Genomic DNA, 25,910 nt, shown 5'->3' with positions numbered 1-25,910 from the left:
GAAAAATTAATACCGATCTTCGTTAAGATGAATATCATCGGTATCACGCGCGATAACGTATACCCAATCGTAAGACTGTAGGTGTTAAAATCGACAAGATCGTCGAGAAGTAATCGAGAACCTGCTATTATTTCTAAGGTGGCGATCAGACTTTTTATCTTCGCTTTGAAAAGTGGCTGTATGTATATGTTCGAATGGGAAAAAAGTTACCGTTTCGTTCAATTAAAATAACTTTTTTCCGGGCTTGTTGAACCGTGATCGATTAGAATTCAAGCACCTTGCACAAAGCAGTGAATTCTTTAAGAACTTTTAATTAGTTCTACGATCTTCCAACGAAGGAAAAAGATACATTCAGTGGAAATATTACGAAAATTTACCCTTAGAAATATAACCGAGGATTAAAGAGAGTTACGTGAAGTTAGCGAATAAAATATTCCTCGAGAAGAAGTACGTTTACCTCGATAGCAAAGAACAAAAACGACAGTCTCGTTTCATAGACTGCAATTGCAGTTGGATAAATTTTAAGAGCTTCGGTTTAGTTTTAGATAATCGGCAAAGTTTCCTTAATGGTTTCGAAAATTTACGCCCGACCGACCTTTGTTGATAGGAGAAAAGGGAACTAATTAATTAGGATAACAAAGGAACAACGATCTCAATTTTCTAATAAAAAGCTTTTTTAATAAAGTGGATCAAGGGTGGCTAAAAAAAAAAAAAAAAAAAAAAACGAGGAGTAAATGAATTATTCAAACGAAGAGGTAAAGCCGAGTAGACGATCATTATCCAGGCGAAAATTTTTTTTTAATTCAAGCAATTAAGGCGGAGAAAAGTTTCAAAAGTGCTTAAATTCAGGATGCACTGCACACGTTATTAACTTTAAACTTCGATTTAGCTCCGAGGAAAGGGATCAGAAAAATTCAAGCTTTCGGTATTGAAATTTAGTTGGACTTGGAGTTCATCGAACTTTTTACCTCCTCGTTGACTTCGCTAATGTCTTCCTATCGAAAATCGAATATTTGTCCTCTTGACTCGAGTTTCAGTATCCTGCTTCGAAATTACCATAAACGTAGGTAATATAAAATTACAATTTTTACGTTCGGGGGACTAATTTTTGAAACAAAAATAGCCCGAACAAATGGATAGTAGGATAATGGTATTACGCGTCGGTTTCAAGGAGGTAAGAGTCACGCGAAAAGTTCGATAAATAGAGAGATTGGAAGATTTCGACGTAGCAAGAATAGAAATTGCACTGGCTCGGAGATTTAAAATGCTTCTGTAGCAGTTATCTCGGTATTCCATACTGCGTTGTGCTTCCATGCAACGGTAGACGAAAGAATATTCAAAGAATTACGTTCGATACGTGATCGTTGATAACAATTCTTTAACGTGACTCTACCCAGCTTTCTCAAACTACTATCGGAGACATTGCATTTCGATAGCGATAGTACTTCGAATACCGTGCAACGTAAATTTATCTGCATGAGAAGCAAAACCATATTTATTTCTACCAAGACCATCGGGAATTCCGTGCATTACGACTTAATGTCAACCGAATATAAGAAATAAAAGAATCGAGAGGATACTTACCTCTTCGGGATGATCCTCTTGGGGCGAAGCGACCCTGAGCAGGGACAGATCCTCGGGCGTCGAGGAGAATTGGACGGTTGCTCTGACGGTCCTGCCCCACGAGTCCTGATGATTTCTCCTGCACGTATGAGGGTAACTTGGCTCGCCGGCTTCGCCGATCAGCTCGCGTCTCTCCACGCGAATTTCACCGTCTGAAAGAGTCTTCTGTAAGGGCAGGAACCTTCGTGTCGTCTGGGACATACGGTTGAGAAGGGCGCGAGCGTCCGGCGAGACAGGCGCCGGCTTAAAGTCTATTAGGATCTCCTGGTCGTCCAAATCGACGGATCTTCGATGACTTAAGGACTGTAAAACGAAAGAGAGAACATGACATTTTACGAAGCGAGTGAACAACGTGGATTCTATTCGATCGTCCCGGAACTTTTACTTTTTTTCTTTTTCTTTTTTTATCAAACTCGAGCCAGTAGAACGTTTATAAACGTATTGCCAGCCTTATGACGCACGACACGTCGAAAATAATTAGATCGTGTACCTTCTTCCGGCGAGTCTGTCCATGCCAGTATATTAATTAAAATCATATCGTCAAAGAGCGACGAAACACGAAATAACGAACAAACTGGAGGACGCGCACGCATTGGTGGTGAAACGTTTCGAAACGTATAATGTCATAAAACGATGAAACATCGATCAATAAGTTAATATCCGTAACGACGTTGTGTGTTCTTTAATTACACTCCACTGACAAGCTTTCGCTCTTTCACAACGTTTATTTTATTACTCAGACAGTAATTCGATCACACTACCATTATAATTCATTATAATCTACTATAAATAGCGTTAAAATTTGATGCTTGCCCGATCTTCTGGTTAATATAGCGTAAACGACTGTCCACAGAAACTATTCCGATGATTTATGCGAGAAATGCCCCGAAGATAAATTAGTTAATCCCGTGCTACTTTATCTAACGCGTTAATTGCGATTTTTATTCGTTCGAATGTGTGGACGGAATGGCCCGCTAATCAGTGATTTTTATCCGAATAAGAAATTGAAAAAATTGCAGTGCAAATTAAAAGTTACACAAAATTTGACCCAACTACGAAGGCAATGATTGCATAGACGTTAAACATTTATCTTGTATACGTTGCACGAAAATTCCATATGACAAATGGAAAATTTGTACGAAATCAAATTTTACTATGATAATCGTAAAATAACGTAAATCTCTATTGAAGTACGCGATTATACGTTTTGCTGTGCCGCGCCATGGGATACATAATTCTCTTGCAATTGAAGAATTCATGATGCGCGCACACTACGACAGGGTCTCGTACATAAATTCGTCATTGATTGCAATCGATAAATCGTTGATAGTTAGATATAATTTCGTTGAATTCGCAACGAAGGATGTATAATAACGTGTGGCAAAATTGCTAACGTTATTTTATTAATTGTTTTTATTCGCTTGCAGTTTCCATGTGATTCTCGAATATTACGATAAAATCGAACGGGTTTCTCTCTTTTTCAATCGTCACGGCTTTCGAACGGCTCAGGTAAGTTTAGCGCAGCCACGCACGCGAATCCTATACGATTTACACTGTTTGAAATGTGAGCTTAAACTCGGTGAAAAAGCTGGATACACGTAAATCGGTATACTCGAGGATGGTCAGGTTACGTAGGAGACCGGCCGGAAAACCGAATCGTTGGCCGCCTAATCGATATCTAGTCTCGCTACTATGACAGCGGTGAGATTTCATACGTGAAATTGAATCGGATGGAACGTCGGCGAGAGAGACGTTTGATGTTACAGAGAAGCAAGCAGGATCGGCGAATAATTCGGCAGATTTTCGAACCGGTTGCTTAACCACCGTTCGAAATTGGAATCTGTAATATGTTCGCTCTCTCTGAATCGAGAGTGGCGTCAAGTAGTACCCTACAGCGATTCGAGCATCACGAACCGAGGCTGAGTCCTTTCAACCGATTCTGCTGCTCTCCAAGTAGCAGAATCAATGCGATTCGAGTCGAATAGTCCACACAGAGTGTATCGGCAATATTCCAACGCGAATCTAGTCAGCAGCTGCCTGTATGATTGCTTCGCTATCAAAGGAATTTCCTGTCGGGCACTTTGCCTGTCGAGCATCGATCAATCCACGAGGACAAGTGGCGCAACACAGGACGAAAGTCGTTGCTCGAGAAAAATTCAATTTGCCACAGAGGCGGATCGAGGATCCCGTGTCCTCTTTGTCGTGGTTATATCTGTAAAGAAAAGATCGTAGGACGCCTTGCGAGTGTACTTTTCCCCGACTGTTGATTTAGACGTCACGTTTAAGGGAAAGTTTTCTTTTTTTCCATGTAACTCGACGCGATTTTCAAGCAAACTTCCCATGTATTTTGATACGTCGAGAAAAGCGTCCACGAGCTTTTACAAAAGACGCGCGAAGAAAATATCTAAACGAGTTATTTTTATCGTCGAAGGTAGGAAATACGTATTGCGAAAATAAAATGCTTCGAATGTTGCGGTGATTATCTCTCGAAGTACCATCTTTTTTTTCTTCTCTCTTTTCACGTTTCTCTTGCTACATCGATTAACTTTTACGAGACATCGCACGAGCTTATAAAAGCTTCGTATCTCTTCCGTTAAATCGAGAATTCTGTTTAAAAAACCGTACTGTGGCACGACCTAACATTTCGCACGTTATTCGTTTGTGAAATATTCACGAGGCTGGTTGCAAAGAGCTGCGCAAAGTACCGTAACGCAGTAAGTGCAACCATAAAAAAGATCTTTGAAAGAAAATAGTTACTTGTAAAAGAACATGGAGTATAGCTTGTAATGCGTTTAATCTAAGAACCGTAGAGAAATATCAGATCATTATCCAAGTTTAAAACGCAACGCTATAAATCAGATTGCAAAGTTCTGCGAGCAAAGTTTCCACTAACGAACAAAGAAATAGTCAAGAGAAATTAAGTTATACAGTAGGCGAAGGAAATAACCAGGACGATCGAGTTATACAGTACATCCTGCGTTACAAGTCCGCGCCACATCTGTTTCTCACCGAAGCTTAGGGCACATTGTGCCGACGCGTTGCGAGCATTTAACTGGTTTATTGAATCACGATGACCTATCCAATCGATAGAATTCAAAGCGGAATTAACCGTGACACCGACTAATCGCCAAAATTTCACGTTACTAATTTTTGAAAATTTCCAAAGAACAATACCTCGACTAACTCTTTTACCAGTTTTTCATTTAGATCCCTGCAAAAAAGGAAAAATGAAATTACTCTGAAAAATATTCCAGGATTAACAAAGAACAAAAAGAATGTATAATCGTGACGACAAACAAAGAGGTAAGCGGAAATAATACAACGAATTGCATCGATAGAAAGAACAATTTGAAGGGTGAAAATGATATTTTAGTCGATAGCGATATTTCGCTCAAATTTTTTTTTTTTATCGCCTATCGATCAATGCCTGTCGTATACAGCGAATAAATTCGATGTACTTAAGGCATCCTTTAACGTTTCACATTTTTCCACGACCCTTTAAATCCTCTTTCTGCCTTCCGCCCCGAGAATCAGAATTCACGTATGACGAAATCTCGTGTGGGATTCACCGGTTTAAAAGACCAAGCAAATTCCGTGGTAACCATTAAAACTTATAATGTATCGGACTATTACTCCATTCCTCATTTAGAAGAAGATCGATATTAGATTCACGGCTCGATACACGTACTAAATTATCAAGTTAAAACTAATAATTCATTTCGCGAATGAATAATTTCCATTTCCTGACTATAATTATACTACTATTAAATTCTGCGGTGCGCTGGTTAAGCTACGTGATAAATAAATAATTTGTGCGATGAATAATACAAATAATAATGAACAGCTAGAACCTAGTTATATCTAATATCTCCCTGGTTCTACTCGTGTTACGTGAATTATAAACTTGTTCTCTATTTAAAATGTTTAAATTGGCCTCAAAGACAACATGAACATTATCGTAATATTTTTTAAAGTCCATGAGCGTATAAATATAGACGTAATAAAAATTTATCGTCGAACGTACATAGTAAAAATTCCCCTTAGAAGTCTTTGCGGCTGATGTGCAGTAATAAACGCAAATGAGTTGACATGTACGTCAACGTTCATATGCCTTTCGTAAAGTGGCTGACCACGTAAAGTATCGCCCGTTTCGGACATTCTTACTCTCAAAGTTTATTTATTAAAATCAGAAGTACCTTGGTTACAAATTCTAGCGAATCGTTTAAAATCAGAACGTACACGAACTGCAGTTTGGACACTGCTCGCTTTTATGAAATTGTGAAAAGAAAATTTGTAGATTCCTCTAGGAGATTGGATAGAAAAGTAGTTAGTTTTCCTAGGATTGATAACATAAGTTTTAGGTCTAATGTCGATCGAGCAACGAACCCTCGTATTTCATAAATTCAATTGCAACGTTGTGACTACAATAGGATCTCCATTATCCCACGTCCATTATCCAAATGTGCTTCTATTCGAATCTTCCATTATCCGAATGCTGCATTATTCCAACTGAATATTTCCTTCATTGCTATAATATGAAATTGCTATTGCGCACTTCTCTCCAAAGAGAAACGTATCGTATTAGCTGTTGATACAAAACGAGAGACAAAGCTAGAGTAGAGAGCGAGTTTCGGCTCTTAACTTATTTATTTGCAATTAATCGTGTCGTGAGTTATAAAAATTTAAGATTGACATTGTGCCTTCTGAAATACTATCAGACCGTGAAGATACAGAATATGGTAAGCCACAAATGACAAAATTCGCATTTGGAATAGATATTGGCTTTACCATCGCTTGGTTTTTCCGCTTACCATTTACCGATGTTGGACAAAATTTTATTTACCTATTAGATAATAAATAACAAATTAAAATAGCGTTTCAATTGCTAATAAGAATTAAATTTCTTATTTAAATAAAACTCATCTAAACGACGCCAAAAATATTATTGAATAATCATCACCAAACATTGCCGCTTACCGCTTTATATAGATAAATACGCTAAATGCATATCTTTGTATCTTCACGGCATTAAACTGCCTTTTTCCGTCCTCAAAGTTCAATCTGAACAATTTCTCAAGCGAAACCACATCGCAACAATGTTCCCAAAGACTCACATGGCTCATGATAGGTTCGGAGATGTCCCCGTTGGTCAATGGCTCTTCTCCGAGTCCCTGAGGGGGTGGCGTATCGACGAGGAAGGGTGACCTCGGCGGTTCCTCGCTCTGCGTTCTGTGAAGAGGCTCGTGGTGCTCCGTTTCATCCTTCCCGTTTGCACCAGCCTGACCTCCGCCCAACGGCGTACCCAGTTGACCAGCCTCCGAATAGCTCTTTGTCAGCTTCCTACCGTTGAACAGACCATTCGTTTGCGCCCCTTGCGAGACCATCTTCACCCGGTGTATCGTCCTGGGGCTGAGGGTAACGGGGACTCGACCCCGGAACACGGCTGGAATCTCCGTCTGGGTCGCCTGGGTTTTCATCGTACCGCGCTTCGGTGGCTTCTCTGAAGCGAAATTCAAACTTAAGGTCATTTGTATTATCCGCACAGACACGTATATAGATATACACAGTGAAAGCTCGATTATCCGACGTGATGTAGTCCGGACCTATCTCGGATAATACGGAAATCGTACGATCAAATCATAGAAAACATTTTGATAGTATAATATTCTGTAATATTCTATTGTATTTAGATTTAATTCCTTATGTAATCGATTGAAACTTTAACTGCTTTTTCAATATCTCTCTATTTACACTTTCGTAGTCTTCGTACTGCACACTACTTAAATGAGAAAACATTTTCATTCGATATTACATGCCTTTACGAATTGCCTTCTGTTGACTGACTGATCGAATGCCAATGTATATGTAATATGGATACTAGCGTCTGTGTCGGAATAATGCTACTGTGAACAGCGATACCGAACCGTTCCATGTCGGGTACGACGAATATAAATCAACCTTAAATCGGCGAAATCGAAGGCTAACGAGTGCTCCAGTCCACGGAAAAGACGGTTCGGTCTTGAATCTCTGGAGGAGCGAAGGGAGAAAGAAAAGTGGAAAAGGGTAGGAAGGAATAACGAGAAGCAAGGGACGCGAACGGGAGGTGGTAGACGCGACAGAAAGAAAGGTGGCGTTGCTGGAAAAGAACTTTGCCACAGAAGGTAAATCTCTTTAGCTCCGTTCGACTTTGCCGCTACTACGTTTTTGTCAGCTCGAAGAGAGACTGCTCTGGAGATGTCGTTCGAAAGATATGGTCTGCTTGTTGTTTGAGATGTGGTTTGGGGAATTGTAAATGTTTTTGGTAGAGTCTAGTTTCAACGCACCTTTGTTCTGGAGGCCGAGGAACTCGTGGTACATCCGAAATAGGTATAATAATTTATCTATTAAGCGTAGAAAAGGATTACGTGCTTTCGATTATATGTCTATTACTTATTTCGTTATTTTAAACTCGAGTATAAAATGCAAGAAGCGATATCATTTAATTAATGGAATGGGAGATCGTATAACGGGGGATACTAACGAAAAATTTAATGGAAATTACAAAATTATTTTGCCAGTAACGGAATTTTCATGGAATATTTCATTTTCGATGTTCATTAAATGTTCAAACATTATTTAATTAAACTAGTCGATTTTTTAATCAGTCGGTAGAGAACAAATAGAGATAATCGAGGAAAAATACCCCGCGTATTTTTAATATCATCCTTTTTTCCTTCAAGAGTCGGTAAATAAATTAACATAATATAAGGACACCGCGTCGCGTCGCTCAGATTATAAATCAAGCAATTTGAACGTGCTTCGCGTATTTCGTTCCCAGACGTAACATATTCTTGGGAAAGTCGTCACGCGGAGACGAATAAGAAACGGATATCCTTCGTCGTGGAAATTACCCTAGTAATATAATTTACATCAACGCTGTAATTGGACGTTCATTAGGAATTAATCGAGGAAGCGAAATTAACGCTTTCACCTATCTTGGCTCCGTGTAACTCTCGAATCGAATCTAATGTCAATGCGACGAGACTACTCGAAGCCGTTATCATTTCCTACGAGAGTTCAATATCGAGTCTCATTCGACCGACTATATTGGCAATTTGTTGGCTAATATTGGACTAACAGCCGGATCGAGGGCAACAAGTTAATACCTCATAAGAGTTTCAAGGTCCTCCACTTTACCCTGTTATTCGAATATTTTGATTCAGGATAAGGGATTGATTGTGAAGTAGGTTTGGCTATTATTGCAGCAAAATATTTTCAAAACGATTATCTAACTTATCCGGTTGTATTAAAATAATTATAATCTGTTCGATTTGAATAAATAAATAATTTTTATTTAATTATTCTACCATCAAACTATCAACTTTTACTATCTAATTATCAAATAATCTAAATCTCTATCGTTAAATAACTAAGAATTTGTTTACTTAATCTTGATCCCAATTTCGTACGATTTCTCTTATGCATATGTTTCGAAGTAGATATTTATTACGGATATCAAATCTTAGAAATATCATCCGAACATCTTCACGGTAATATCGAATAAAGCTTCCCCTTCAAAAATTCAATTCTCGATCATTAGAGTACACGATGGAAATATATAACAGTCGGCTGAGAAATAAACTCAATCAATTTCCCGTAGTACAGGCTAAAATATGAATGATCGCCTATTTGTAGATACCCCGTTCGCGTCAATCTTTTTTTATTCGTCGTTTTATAGAAGAAAAATTTAATTTACGGTATTCTCTCGTACCTCTCGTACTTCCGATCATGCCCTCAACATGCAGTATGTATGTAACTATATTGCATTACTGTAGGAAAGAGTGCAACACCTCCCTGTTAACTTCTTCCATTGCAGAATTTCCATATCGTTTTACGATTTTTTGTTCCGAGAGGATAAAAACCTAGCATTGTCTCTTCGTTGTTGTATGCGCAATATTATTTTTCTCTCCGCGAAATTATTACATAGAGAATATAATTTTACGACACCTACTTTTCACGGCTTTGACCGCTTTATATGGCAGTTCGCGCTAGAACAATAAAACTATTTCACTTTGATAAGCTGTTTCTTAATCACGAATGATTGATGAAGTGTCATCAAGGTGTCCGACTTCTTCAAGATTTCCGTTCCCACTTCGTTCGAGAACACAACTTGTGCCCACGTTACCGTACATTGGGTTTCTCATAATTATTAATAAACGAAAGGCAAGCTCCTCCATTCTTAAAAACCTTTACAACATTGAAGACTTAAAGTTCTACGTGGCAGTTTTATTCTGAATTATGGCGAAGCCAGAGAATAAACGAGAAGAAGAGTTTCGTGCTGCTACTTGCTAAACGGAGAAGCAACATAGAATGAAATTTCATCGTTTAATTAATTTCATAATTAATTTAAATTCAAAATTAATGAATGATGGGAAAATATATATATAAAGCTTCAACACGAGTTAATAACGTTATTCAATAACAGAAAATTAGTTTGTTAAACTATCTTTGTGCATGAACTATGTTTATGCTAGCACGATACGCAATGCATCAATATTTTCATAAAGTGCATTTATTAGCACTTTAATGAAATGATAGACATATATTGTCTCGTACATGGACATATTAACTAAATATTACAATTTATTGGAAATTGGACACTTTAGTTGTGCTCAAATATGATATTAATATCAGTAATAATATATAAATATGCGTATAATATAATAAATATTGAATATAAAATAGAGATTTTTGATCCAGATGCAGAGGTGTTAATTAATAATTAAATTTCATATCAAAGAGGAGGAGGAAGAGCTTTATTAAACTCTTCCTCGAAAATTTCAGCTTCGGACAACTATTATTATTAATTTTGCTTCCTTAATTATATGAGTTCTAAATTTCATGGAACTTTTCGCTCGACGGTTCAAATGCGCGTGATTTCAGGGTAAAAAGATTTCAAACAAGCCGCATCCTATTGAAACGTTTTCTCTAAAGGGTGCTATTGTTCCAATCTACAGCCTTAGCTTTAAATTACATCGTAGGGCCTATTTCGTTTCATGGGGTAAATGTGTATGTGCTTCTGAAGGACCATCAAGCTTGCACAGTTCGCGAGAAAAGATGCGAGTAAGCCGTAAAAAAGTGTGAAAGCGTGAAAATTGACCTCCAAGGTGCTGTCCCGAGACTTGTGAAAAGTACGAGGAGTTTCAATGAGACATTTTTATAACACCGAATGCTACGTATTATACAATAAATCATCTTTTATACCATCCCGTGGCAAGCCATTCGATCCTGGTTTTGGTTTATTTCGATCACAATTATCAAACGCTCGAATTATTTCAATTAAAAGTTCGAAATGGAATAAACGAAAGTTTATAACGAGTGTTTGAGCATGGTAGCACTCTTCTGAAAATTTCAACTACCATCAAATTTTCCAATCTAAAATTATTCTATCGCGTAAAAAATACTGTATCCTGATCTTGTACTATTGGACAAATTATATTACTTTGATTAATTAATTAATTTTACGTACGGTAAATACGCACATAGCGAGTTACGTTACGCGTAATTACTGCAGGCCACAGCGTTAATTGCTGTATTTGCATGAGGGAAAAGGGACTCACCAAGGACAATAACTCGGGTCTCGTTGGCGGCATACGGGTGCATCAAGGGTAAGGCCGAAGGAAGCATTGCGTTCTGTATCGTTGGCTGCGAATCTATAAGGCGTTCCTGGTTCTGCGGCCTCGGAGGGCTTCTGCTTCTTGGAACGTCAAACGACGTAAGAGTGTGCGATCTCGCGAAACTCACGTGCTTCGTTTTTGGTACTTGCGTGGTGGGTGGCGGGGGTGCTGGGGGCAATACAGGTCGAGGACCCTCCAATTTCGTCGATTCTTCGTCCTCTGGAAGCCATGTGTACCTATAACGGAGAACAGTTTCAGAAGCTCGCTTCTATAACGAAAAAAATTATTCGCGAATTATAAATATTCCCATATTTTTGTATCGTCTCTTTTCTTTTTTTTCTTTTTTTTTTTTTGTTCTTGATAATTGTTCCGATTTCAAATATTCAAAAGTTTCATATGCATAAAAGCGCGCGTTGTTTGTTTATTGGCTGAATCTACGTAAAACCGCATTCACCGGAAAATTTTATTCACATTATTGCAAATGTATACTACGATGTATACGATTCTCGTCGGAAACGAACGGATTGTTCGATTCATTTGAATAAAATGATAGGATACATAAAAGAATACAGAAAATCAGAAATTTCGTAATTAAATGATAAAGGGAACAGCGAAATGTATCTCGTTATTCGAAATGACAGAAAAGTATATTACGTAATAGTTTGGTTAGTGTATAGAACGCTGTTGCGATGGAACACAGAAATACCATTCAAGGTTTGCATTGTAATAACGAAACCGAATTTACATCGGGATGTGAGCGAAGTAAAGCGCGAGTCTGCGATAAAACGAACGAATCCATAACTAAAACATAATCAGATTAGTTTCGTGTTATTTGTTCGCGATCTTTACAAAGAGAAACCAAGTAAGAATCTATTGTGTCGTGGTCAAACACAACGCGATATTTTTTCGCAATTATACGAATTAGAAGGATGCCTCGTCTTGTAACAAAATTAAAAGCAGCAGCAAATGACATTACACACGCGTGTACGATGATCCAACAGGTGTCGCGGAAGAACGTTTCATAATCGCGAGACAAAGGATGGGGCGCTAACGATCTAAAGAAAGCACGTCGCGCTTTTTCCACCGGATGACATTAGGATAAAAGCACGCCGTTAGCACGGGCAGAACTTGCCTGCCGTGGATACAAGGCTTAATTAACCGGTTAGTCGATAGACATTTATTTCTGCCCGGGGACATCAAGCTTTTTATTTAACACGCGAGGGAGAACGCCATGCCACGGAGATATTGCCACGCACGCTGGTTACATTCTCATTTCCATTGTGTCGGCCAGAAGCCGATCCTCGCGTGTGACAGGTATTATCTTGGGGGAAAAGTGGGTGACGCCAACGTTGCTTCTGCGACGCTGCAACAACGACCTAAATAAATTGCATTTAGACTCCAGCATGATGATCTCGAGGATGCGTAGTAATCTTGCTCCGCTCTTCTTTTCGCTCAGATTTTAATAAAATAAATCTCGTTTCCACTTATTCCCTGTTCTTTTGAGAACCGTGTAATTTTATCTGGCACGTTATATATCGCTTTCACGGCGTCGAGTGATATTCAAATTTACTGGTAACTTTCTTCGATACGCTGTCAGAGTATTTCAACGCTATCTATCATTTGTCGTAAGCCAAAGGCATTTGCGAGCACGCTTCGTGTATCGAAGTTGGAGGATTTTAAGTCCAGCGATCGAGTTGTCAATCAAAATGAGATGGAGCACCATCGTGCACGAGCCATACGCGATCCACGATTTCGAGTGGCACGCGTTCTAACGATAGCTCCAATTGTCGAAGATAAAACAGGCGTGCGCTTTCTGCGAATGCTAACTATAACACGTCGATACGTTTCCCTGCCATTAAGTTCCGTAATAATTTCTAAAATCGATCAGAGTCACGTGTCCACATTTATTTCCGCTTATCTTCGCATCGACGCGTAACTAAAGTCTAAATACGGTAGCGTGTACATCAGGGAACATAATTTTTCATCGATCGGTAACGGCCTTGAAGCAACGCCGGCGAAGGCTGCTCTCTGTACGCGGCAGCAATCAGAAATAAACCAAACCCCTTGAACACGCCATCAAACCCGTAATCACTTGCCTTTCCCTTGCAACAATAACCTCGTTGGTAACGAGGTTTCGTGAAAATGTCGCGTTAGAAGGCTCGTTACGAACTTCCAAACATCTTCTTAAGATTCTATCGGAGTCTCCGTGTATTTTATGCGCAGATTCCCAGTGGTTAATTTCTCTCGGTGCCACTTCGGAATATTTACGCCGACGAATCACGACACCGTGAACGATGAGATATTTCATCGGTGTGGTAAACCTCTTTTACGCCCTGAGAATATTATCGATGCTAAATTTCGTCGTACGACTCGATATTAACGAGTTACGACACGACGGACACGTTCTTCCTCCTCCTCTTGCCTTTGTCAGAATTTATGACAAGTATACGAGTAGATGCTTCAAAGATTTTCTACGAACAATGGTTTACGATTTCGACGCAAGAGATATTTATTTTTTATATTTTTATTTATATTTTCCTAGTTTGCATTCCGGATGGCTTGTGTCGGGGTTCGTTCTCTTTATAAAATGGCCGGCGCAAATGAAAATTAACGAAGGTATTTTGACAAAGAGCGATATAGATAAACCGAAACACGTAACTTGCATTTAGACATCGTTTCGTTATCGAATCAGAGGTATATCAAGATCGATAGTGGCGATAATTCAAACTCTGACGCGCATGGTGCTTACGAGAGTCGAAAAACATGCCAAAATCTCTCTAGATCTCATTTTCCACCGGTTCTTGATTTTCAATTTTCTTCTGTTCGGCACCATCGTCTCAACCGTATAAAACGTAACATGAACGACATCGTACCACGATGTATCTCAGTCGTAATATCGCGCGAGCGAAATTGCATCCTGAAATATCTCGTCTGCGAATATCAAATGTTTAGAAACTCACCTTTTTGGATCGGGGACGGTGCAGAAAGACCTGGGTCTGCGCCGGAAGTAGGAACTCTCGATCCAGTCGGCCTCGTCCTCGAAATCGTAACGAGACAAACCCCTCGAGTAGGTCGGATAAGGTTGACGGTACATAATCTGCAGGGAGCGTCGGGGATAAGGGGCGTCACAGAGGTTCTCATCGCTGGGCACGCTTCTCACGCAGGCGGAGAGAATCGAGGTCCTCGCGGAGGCGCAAGGTGACGGGCCCCTGGTCGACAGGCATCCGAAAAACCCACCACTCGATTTCTCCACCGCGTCCAATTGCCGGCTGGTTATGCAATACTGCTCTTTAATGTCCTCGCGTGAATAAAGCGGGGTCGCCCTGCGATCCCAGTCGATGCTGATGCTGCCAGCAGGCGCTCCGAAACCACCGTGTAGATCCACCTGGGTCGAGACGTCCACCTGTCACCCACACAACGTTCGCTCTGATTAGTGGAAAATCGATGGAGGATGCCGGCTTCGATTCAAAGTGTCGGACCACGATTCCAACTAAGGTTAATTCGATACTATAGCGCTAGTCTAACGCGTTTGATGCTGTCGACGCATATAGTGCGTCTGTTCAATTACAATGGCTACAAAGAGTATTTACACGGGCCTTATTTTTCAACGAAACGTTCCTTTATCGAGTCGTACATTTCGCGATAAATATAACGTTACGTAAATATGTACTCTTTATAGTCGCTGTATTTAAATATCGATCCTTACGTACTCGTACACACCTTTATACTTTTTTGGTAGATAAGAAACTAGCCATCGACGAGTGAAATGGCTACATCTTGTGACTGTCGTAAACGAGCGTTAAAGGATTAACGGACGTGCCGCATATCTTTACATAGGATGCCGACGCGAACGTGATATCCTTTGAATAACAAGCTTCGATAAAAGCAATTTCAAGGAGTGATCGAAAAAGAACACAAACAAAAAAACGTTAAACGTCCCTCTTTCCATTTCATTGGGATCCGATTTCAGTCATTAAAACAGAGATCAATTAACAACTGACAATATCGATATTCAACTGACACCTCGGCAGTATTGCTCGTCCAGATTTATGAGCCCCATTTACGCCATCGCGAATTGCGAATCCTGTTAATTTGTCAAATCGATAAAACATCCCAGTTAACCACCAATTACGCTTCTTCTTTTCGTGTAAAAAGAGAGATATTTTTTTAGCAGGAGAAATTATATCTATTTCGTTTCTCATTCAGAATGCGTTCTGCCTGTTTGCGCTTCTCGTCTTTCGATGAAATTCATGATATCACGTCGAGCTTCCGAAAGCCTGCACACGCCGATATTCGATAGATCACCGATACTCGTCAATTTATAATTGGCTTCGAAAAATTCCGACTTGCAGTTGCGTTGTGATTTTATTTCAATTCGAATCGACAGCGTTGCAAATAACATAGAGATTGATTTCTACGTGAAAGTTTGTTTGCCACTCTATATCGTACATCGATTTCATTTTGATTTCCTTAAATCAAACTGTATGCCCCGTATGGCCACTGGTACTTTCAGTGTTACATTCGTAGGTTTCACGCTCTTACACCTTTACTGTACGCTGATATCTTTTTTAACGTTCTAATCGAATTCGTCATTTTGTTGACTTTAACGTCATTATCGAATTCCAAGCTAATCATTATCATCCTACGTATTTCGAGCGAGCGCCGATACTCGTTAATTTTTAAACGTCCTCGTGGAAAAAGGAAAGTTGCAAAGACGAAAAAGAAGAGGAGAACGTTCTTCTATTGCGAGTTAACGCGTCTGTCCCAATTCGTCTCATCTGGACGTTCTATCGATCTTCCGGATAGATCGATACCATGCGTGGAACAGAAACTGTAACGCTATTAGCGTCGCATGGAATATTGATACAGAGTGTGCGACTTAAAAGGACCGAGCGCGTGTTTCAAACGGCCGATGCGTCGACGTACCAGTGGCCATTCGAATAGGACATTTATATCGTTAGCGTGTCGACCCGGACGCACCATGTAACCTCACTCACTCTCTCTCAATCTCTGTGTATTTTCAACGGCTGATTAAATTGCGAAACGGGCACGATGCGGGTCGGTTAATAGAGTACCTACACCACTGCAAACGTTGAAGGTGGCTCGAGTGAAACTCGGTATGGAAATTGTATGGAAAAGTTTGATAAAAGAGTTATAGAGATTTTGCATAGTTCTCGTTCCATTGTTTTATCATATTATTGTATTATTGCTATATTATTTTACCTCAAACTTTCTATTACACGCCAATATCCTTTGAAATTTAAACTGATCGTACTTTACGTACTACTTTGAGAAACATTCTACGTACTAAAAATACCTATTCTTCGACATTTTCTTGTTTCTGTGTATAAGCATAATGTATTTGCAAAATGTTTCGAGCATAATTTTACGAAGTACAAAGATTGGAACAAATACGGTGTTGGAAACTCGTTCAGAACGTAGCCAATACCTCCGAAGCTTGCGTTTAATAATATAAAACGCGAGGCGATCGAAACTGTGCTGAAAGAGTTGCTAGCTCGAAGCTTACCCGTAACTCAGTGAAATGACGGGAGAAAAAGTAATAACAGTTAGGAAAGTTTAAACAAGTTGACAGTTGCTATCGTTCCTTTTACGAATTCATTGTTTTAATAAAAATACGAGAAGAATTAGCCGCGACTTGAGCTAATTATAGCAGGAAATTATAAACACAAAAATCGAAGTCTCGTGTTCACCGATATTACAAATATCTAAAAACGTAGCGAGTTTAAAGTTAAATAAAGCAAATTGCAGATGCAATTATACGAGTAAAATTGGCTCTACTTTTGTTTTAAAACAAACTCCCTGTATACCCTAAATCAGTAACACACACGTAACATTTTACCTTTAACGAACTTCACGGGAAGCCGAGCGTCGTGCAAACTTACAAACCAACCAATTCCCCATCACTAAAGATCAATTTCCCATACCATTGGCCAGATTCCGCAAGATTAACGCAAATTGCAAACACGGAACGAGATTAACAGTAGCGTTTACCAGGGACCGATTGATCAAAGGTTAACAAGTTGATTGCCACTCGAACGACGAAATTCGATGCAATGGATTCCATTTTGCTCGAACGTTACCACGCTAAACGGCCGGGACAAAATCACCAAACAGAAATGGCGAGCGTTGACGTGCCACGAAAATGGCTACGTAGGGCGATAAAATGGATTTTCTCAGCGGTTTTCCAGTATCCGCTTATGGTCGATCGAAGGAAATTCGCTTCGCCGCCAGCGTCTTCAAAGTCTCTTTGTTCAAATGTCACAAAAGGTCCCATTATTGCGGGCCGAAAGAACGTTGCTTATCACGTTCAATGTCTGTGCATGTACGAACACGGCTACACACAGGATACCTCGGGGCAGATGGTCATTTTATTCGGTCGTTTTAGAAGTTTCGTCATCTTTGTTTTGATACTAAATTGCAAAGAAGAATTATAAGCTCGACCATCGATTTTTGCGATATTCTTTCTCGTTTTCTATCGCACACCTTTCATTTAGGACATATTTTTTCGTAACTCAACTTAAGAGATCTTCGCGATTTTACTTTGATCGGATATATCTTAGACAAAATTCTTCTGAACTTCGACAATCGATCTTTGACATTTTCCGACGTCCAAACTTCGCGTATAAATTGTAAATTGTAAAATAAATACCCAAATTTCTTTAATTTGTAACTGACAACGATTCATACTTATCGAATGACATTAGGATTGTTTGAGAGTTCGAAAGGTTGCGGGAGAATAGGGTAGTTCGGAAAACGCATTTAAGAAGCTCGGAATGAGAATGGGCGAAAAAAAGCGAACGTGAAACGGGAGACGGGAGAAGTGGAAGAACTGCGGAGAACGGTGACCGATAAGAAATTCTATATCGAATGAAGAAGTTAGAGTTCCTGGAAACAATAAAATTTTGAGCAAAGTTTATGAAAATTAAGGAATCACAAGGGAGAAGAAAATCGACAAGTTTTACGTTGTAACGTGGATACAAATTTTTATAAAGTCGAATGGTAACCGATAAGAGTCCAAAAGCACGTTCGATGCATTTCGAGATAAAACTGTTTTTCAGCTACGCCGTTCTACAAGATTCAAGCGTTTTGCGTTTAACATTAAGTCGCTTTTCCACGAAATATCTACAACCTGTGTGTACTAAAATGATGTACAGCGTCCGTAGAACAATACTTCACTGTTGACTCAACTTTGACCAAAACGTGCTATAGATCCTTATTCCCGGTTCCCGCATTCCCGGTTCCCCAGCAAACGTAAATTTAGAACGTTTTGTTATAAGAAACGCAACATTGTTCAGCGCGTATGTACCGAACATTCCGTGCAAGAAAGGGTACAAAAGCGACGACAGTAAGGCAAGAGAAATTACGCAAGTCTAATGCCGTCTCTGTTGTCGATTTCCGATAGGGGAACTGATCATAATGAGCTAAATACGGCAGCAGACTGTTTTGCATTTACGAACTTCGCACGTATTAACTGGTTGGTATTAATAATGGCGAACAAATTTTCGAAAAAAGAAATTATCGAGGCAACAAAATGCAAAACGGCATTTGTACTTGGGATATGTGTTACTTGAATAATTTACGAGTAATTAATTCAGAATAAAATATTATACGTAATTCGTAAAAATTGCTTTTCAGTGCCTTTGAAAATGTGTAATGAAATTGCTTCGAGCGAAGTAGGCGTTGAACGTCATCTCTGATGGTAGTTTAGGTGCACGACTTTTAACAGAATCGGAACGAGAGATCTAGAAGTTCGTTTTCAGTCAATGACGTTCGCCGTGTCGGGATTCAATTTTCTCGAAAATGCACAGAGAAAAGAGGCAACGAGGATGAAGACGGCGCGGCCTCTTAGCTGAAGATGAAGATGTTACAAGTATACGATGCAAAATTGAAGCTTCGCGTTAATTCTTAATCCGCACTGCTTTACTATCTCGTGCGCTCGTCAGATGAAGAGAAATGAGATTGTTGGAAAGAATATACGACGAATTAATACGCAGCTAAAGGCTGTCGAACTTTCTCATGGATTAATTCGTTCGATTTAACGAAAGATATCGAGCTGTGAAATAATCATTAGAAATAAAGGATAAATATCTTTCCTGAACAAACGATATCGGCTATTTATCATAAATTTCAGTTTTCAGATGCCGTGTAGCTACTAAAACCAGAGACAACATTATCCTCTTGCATTAACGAACATCCAGGAACGACAACTAAATGACACAAACATCCACACCGCCAGGACACGATGCAGGAAATTAAAATCGAGATACTGTATATATCGATGTGTATTCCACAGCTGCAATACGATGCCACTGCGTACGCACGGACAGCCACGTTCGCAGGACATTTTCATTTCGCGCGAGGCGCGTCGAAAAAACGATAATTGATCGTTAGGGACTAATTAAGAGTTTCTGCTTTGGTGAGTGGGACATACGAGTGGTCATGCCCGTTCCAATTACATCAACGCCTCGATCTTTCATTTTCGACACCCGTGAAAACAGCGTGCCGATATCACGCGAAATAATGATCACGATATTCCGGGCAAACAACCATGCGATGATAATGGCTCCGCGTTGCAGAAACCTGGCCTGTTTTTAGGTGCGTGAAAAATTCACACCTTCCGGTGACGTACGCTGATAATGCATCCAGCTGGAGATTCCGCGCGATTAATACGCGAATTATCGAGCGATTATCGAATGAAATGAACGTTCAAAGAGAATTTGGTTTTCGAAAATAGCGCAGTATAAGGAGGGAAAAATGATGGCGCGAAAATGGACCTACTGGTCTGCTGGTAAATATATTCAGATTTAACTCTGTTGCGGTTCTTTGAGTTATTCTCAACTTTGTCGTGCTCTTTTTATACGTAAATATTTGGTATGTTTGTGGAAAATACAATAGAATGGCACGCTACATCTTCGCTTGAAAATCCTGTTTTGATCGACTGTCTAACTAATTGCAACAATATAATTTACAATACATCTTAAATGGCTGAAATTAATTCAGACAAGATTATGCAAGAATAAATTATCGAGCTTCTATTCTCTGCATAATAATTGGCACGGTTCCAAGAAATTATCCTAAATGCTGTTGTCTTAAGTAAATGAATTGTTAATCGATTTTAGGTGCGTTTGTTACAAGCGCGTCATAATATCTCTAGTATCTCTTAAACGCAATGAAACAAATTTCGTGGTGCGGGCGTAAAATATTTCCCGGTGAAAAAGTTACTATCGTTTCGACTGTAAAATGACGTACAGTTAATTACTTTCTGGGAAAAAATCGTCCTTATTTCGCCTTGAAGGGAAGGATAGGATACTGTTTTAAGAATCGAAAATGGCAAAATCGCTTTTGTCGTTTCCATTCGTTGGAAACAACGTACAGACTTATTATTCTCTTTAAAATCGTTCCTTTGCTTTTGTTTCACAAAGACCAGACGCCGTGCTTCTACTCCAATAATTCTCTTTGTTGTTATACCGCAAAAAGGTGAACAAAAATGTTCCCTAACGAAGATCGATAATGCGATGTGAGGTTCTTACGTGCACACCAAAGAAATTCTTTATCGACAAACGCGCCGCATTTTGCAATAGATAATATATGACACACGCGATTTAGAAATCGTGGGACCCATTTTTTTCGTCGAAAAGTTCACGATGAAATAAAACAATACCGTGCTGAACGCTACTTTTATATATCTCCCAGACGAATTTTTCATTCAGAATTTTTTAAATCTCTGAAAACCTTATTTTTAATATATTTCATTTGCTTGTACGCTTTCAAGCGATACACAGTGCGTTAAAATTTCATTGCTTTTAATTAAATAACGAAATATAAATAGGGTCGTGCTTGAAGATTGTTCGAGAGAAACATGACAAGTTCGTTTCAATGTACTCTCTGAGTTTAATGCTCTTTTCGTAGCTGAGACGGAAAACTTCGTTAAAGAAGTATTTAAGAATTAGACTAGTGCAGCCGATTATGATTTTATGCTGTGCTACATCTGTCTATCTATACATATAATATCACATTTTCACAAGACCGAAGACAGTGCGATATAAATGTCTACATTTCTCTTTGTACGTTTCCTCGATCTTTTAACTGTCCAGAAGAGAAATACACGCACAACTCTAGATTTGCAGTTACGCGACGAAGGTTGTCAAGTGAGGAAAACTGTTTATATAAATGGACATTTTAAAAGTTACGAGTGCCCGTCGCATATGGTCCTCGAGAATACGCGACATCTTGCGAACATATACTTCCCCTCGTGACAGTAAAGCAACGTGCTGTTATGTGACGCAGTAAATCTTTGCCTTTTATAAAATATTTTACCTGTGAGAAAGGACATGACAATTTCAATCTGTATAAATATTTTCCCAGCTAGAGAAATTACGCTGCACAACGTTGTTATGCGAGATTTACGAATAAGCAGAATCGACCGCCTGTATGTATGCTCGGGCGTTTTAAAAACATCGATAAATAAATCAAAAAAATCTTCGACTCTTCTAATTCCAACTACATAGAATGGTGGCGGGAATCGACACAAAGTCATTGCTGATATTTCACTGGTGAATCGATGATAAATTCTGTTCCCGGATAGCGACACCGTTTTATTGAAATCCGGCCGCTGAAGATATCATCGATAAACGATGTTCTCTATAACCATACCGAGCATAATCTCGCGGCGGAGAAATTTTCTAATCCGCGGAAGATGCTGAAAATTCCTCGCCGCGTAATTCCATTTATTGGAATTCGAGCGTGAAAAGATCAACAAAAAGGAACTCTTGATGAGAAAATGGAACAGACCTCTCTCTCTCTCTCTCTCTCTCTCTCACACACACACACACACACACACACACACACACACACATACGCACACATACACACACAAACACACACACTTTATCGTACGTTCGTCTGCCGCTCGCTCTCGATAAAACTGACCCACATTCGATCGGCGGGAAACGAGTCTTCGAGTGCATCATTGAGGCATACCGTGCACTTATTCGAAAGACGAGAGGATGACACGAGGATGAGTTGCGAGTTTCGATTTGAGGTCATGCACTTTCCTATTCGTTGGGGGGTGAGTGGGCAAAGAGAAAGGAAGGGGGGAAAAAGAGAAAGAAGGAGGAGAAGGAGAAACGAGAGAGTAGGTGGGCGAAGGCAGATGGCAGGGGTGAAAAGAAGAAACGAGAACTCCTCGAGCAGTAATCACGATTAATTAAAGGCTTTAAGCTAACTCGAGTTCTTACGCTTTCTAGGCCTTTTATGACACTTTCAATGGTTGGCTCGCCTTAAGGCTGCCTTTCGAGAGATTCCTTGTGAATTACGCGGTATCATTGTTTATCGAATTTCCAGCGATAATTATCGATCGAGGTCGCACAGACCTTATTAACGAACAATCCTCTACCGGGTTTGATTCGTCGCTACTGCGAGATTCCTGCTTGCAATTAATACTTACGGGAGGTTTTTAATGCGTTTGAATCTGTTGGGAAGTCGCTCGAAGGATTCATTACGACCAGGATATATCTTAATTAAATGGTAATAGATAATTTTCTCTACTCCCCAAGTGCGATTCAAGCTGAACGATAAATTTTTGCGAAATTTTTCATTTTATCCTATTGTATTTTCGAATAGTTTTGGAAGCTATGTATATTCCGTCACCTTCTTCCGAATTCGAAAAATCTCTTAAAACGTCACACCAAATTTATCGTTGGTAAACACGTAGAATTGATAGTTTGATGTGTTATACATATAGAAAGGAAAAAAGAATAAATTCAACTGCTGTCGAATGAAATCCGAATTCGTTTATATACACACACACACACACACACACACACACACACACACACACACACATCGGTTTTCATTAAGCTGCTTCCACAATTTTAGCACGCTGAACGAAATTTCACATTTTTTCCACAACTGAACGTCGAAATGGTTCCGAGAAACACCCTGCGGATATCAAAAATCCAATATTATTGGATTTTCTTGGAAATAATCGAAGTAAGCTTTGATGTTTATCGAAAATGTTAACTGCTTAAAAGGATACACGTCGCTTTAAACGCAATTCGGTCGACTGTAGCAATCGAAGTAATTTAACAACGAATTAGTATTGGTTGAGCATTTCGACCAGGTAAATCTAACGTTTAACTAATGTAAAACGTTCTACTGATAATTATGGACAAAGAAAATTGTTCGAAAAAGAAGAAGGATAAAGTTAAGTATCATGAGAAATTAATTAGGAAAATTAATCGCACAGAGAAAAACCGTTTACGCTCTCGATAGCTAATATCGTATATGTAGTTACAGTAACTGAGACAAATTAATCGTTCCTCACACTCTCCAGCCTCTGTGTATACATTGTAGTATAGCAGAACTCTGGTTATCGAGACAGTTTGCAGCTCAAAATGTCTGGACAGCGTTATGAACTTTCTGGATAAATATTTCGACTCTTGATCTTGAGAATGCACGGTTTAACGTATAGACCACTTGCAAGTGATACAGACAGAAAACAGGTCGTTCCTCGTGAACGTAAAAGCCAGGTACATAAAGCATCTTGTTTGTGATTCATTATCTTTAATGAAATTTATCTTCGAAGATTCCTTTACTATAAATAAGATGTACTATGACGGTCTCTATAGATGATTATTTATTCGTTCAAAGTCTAAATAACATTCATCAAGAGTTTGAGGTCATTAACAATATTATCGATGAGAATCAAGAACGCGTATCGAGTACGCTATTATCATAATTTAAATTTCCAACTCTTTGTGCGCGCTTGGATAATACTTCCCCTAATTATAAGGGGCTCTCGGTATTTTTACCAAGGGGAACAATATTTTTAGTGACACGTAGCTACATCTACGTGCGTACGGTATTAGGTCGAAACATAACAGATATTTCCAGTGATATTCATTGAACCGAATTTTAGTCAAGCACATGTATTTCACGTATTCGGAAAATCGATCTTCTCGAGAACAAAGGCTAATAAATGTACGTACGATCGTATTCTATTCTTTCTTTTTCGTGTAATTGCTACAGAAATGAGTTGATAATTGGTGTTCGACGATAAAAAGTATATTCTCATTATTGGTAATGGTTACTAATTAGAAATAACCACACAATTCTGTACTAATATTTATATAACTGTTGCATAAATGCATGCATTTATCGTAATATGATAACGATAAGCTATCGTAAGTTTGTTGTTCCGTAGTCCTCGAAATTACTTTTATCTATGGTGTATGAAAGATTTATAAATAAAATAGCAGAGTAAACAGTGTAACTTGAAAGAATAAATTACCTGATCCGTATACGTGGATAGATATTTAAATGACGCGATTAATTCGCAATTTAAAATTTCCCTAAAGTTACACTGTTATACCGTACTATCTTTCAATCTTATCATGGACAAGAAAATATATCATACTAAAAGTATAGTTTCTTTAAAAACTTATTCGTTTAGTTGTGGGACGCACCGAAAGCTATTCAACCTGTCTTGCATTTTCACTAAAGATTTTATAATGAAATCCACGCGTTGAATATTTAAAGCATGATTTAATTAATTCCCTGGTATTTTATTATCTTCGAAGCTGTATCCTATTTGACAGAGAACATAATGGAATTAAATTTCCTAAAATTCTATTACGACGATAATTTAAATATCTTAAATGGCTAACCGTGTTTTATCGCAATTCTCTCGAACGTTTAATTTATTTTTCACAAATTACATTTGCATACCGTCAAGTTCAATTCTTCTCGTGATAAAGATCATTGTTGCATTCCCGTTTCGTGGCAATCTAACAGAATTTTTCATTTTTCTCACTCATTTCGAATTCCGCTCGACGTTCGTTCGCGTTTTCAACATCGATCGAAAGAAGGAAATACAAGAAATTAATCAGATTAATAGTCATCGATGAGTGAATTGCGAAGCGGAAATTGCAACATCGAGAGAGGCACAAACTGCCTCGTTTATGATCCGCTTGATGGCGATAATATTGAATTACATCGATAAAAAGAAGGAGAAGAAAAAATGAAATAAGAGTATGGAACGAGAGGTCGAATAAATCAATGGATTTAAAAGATTACGAGTTTCTTAGAAAGGATCGCGGCATCCATTCATTCATGAATCCGCCCGCACGTTTTTCGAACCGCCCGCCGGCCCGACCTAATATCTCTTCGCTGAATTTAACAATAATTTATTTGCGACATCGAAAGCCTCTGGCGATCATTGAATTGCAAACGTTACGACGACAAAGGTGTGAAATGAAGAGCGACGAGGTAGGAGTTGTCGCTGTAAAGATCAAACGAGATTCTGCAAGAAATAAAGGAATAGGGTCGGCGGAGGCAATGCTCCGGAGAAATTCAGATCGTGCAATTTCGAAATCGCGCTACAACGCTCGACACCGAGCAAGAAATTGAATGGACGTTTGAAAGATCGAGTCGGATGAAAAAATATCGAAGACGCGTTAAATAGGACTCGAAATAGCGCAGAAAGTTGAAAAAATCGAATCGAACAAGAAAAAAAGAAAAAAAAAAGAAGGAAAGGGATTTTCGATACGAAAAATGGGGTTAGATCACAACGAGGAGATAAATTTTTAGCAGTTTGAATTTTTATCGGTA

General features: G+C 39.0%; 1 protein-coding gene across 2 annotated transcripts in view; it reads right to left on the bottom strand.

The window, feature by feature from the left end:
• LOC100648997 overlaps positions 1–25,910 on the bottom strand; it is a 57,937-nt gene that overhangs the window by 30,032 nt on the left and 1,995 nt on the right. For both annotated transcript variants that reach the window (XM_012315456.3, XM_012315457.3), the window contains exons 2-5: positions 14,240–14,682; positions 11,223–11,515; positions 6,738–7,123; positions 1,585–1,926 (exon numbers count right to left, since the gene is read on the bottom strand). In XM_012315456.3, the coding sequence (XP_012170846.2) occupies positions 1,585–1,926; positions 6,738–7,123; positions 11,223–11,515; positions 14,240–14,682 (1,464 nt within the window). The remainder of the gene's footprint in view (positions 1–1,584; positions 1,927–6,737; positions 7,124–11,222; positions 11,516–14,239; positions 14,683–25,910) is intronic.

Source organism: Bombus terrestris, chromosome 13, assembly GCF_910591885.1.
Source record: "Bombus terrestris chromosome 13, iyBomTerr1.2, whole genome shotgun sequence".
Taxonomy (NCBI): Eukaryota; Metazoa; Arthropoda; class Insecta; order Hymenoptera; family Apidae; genus Bombus; species Bombus terrestris.
This window is presented reverse-complemented; position numbering and strand designations above follow the sequence as displayed.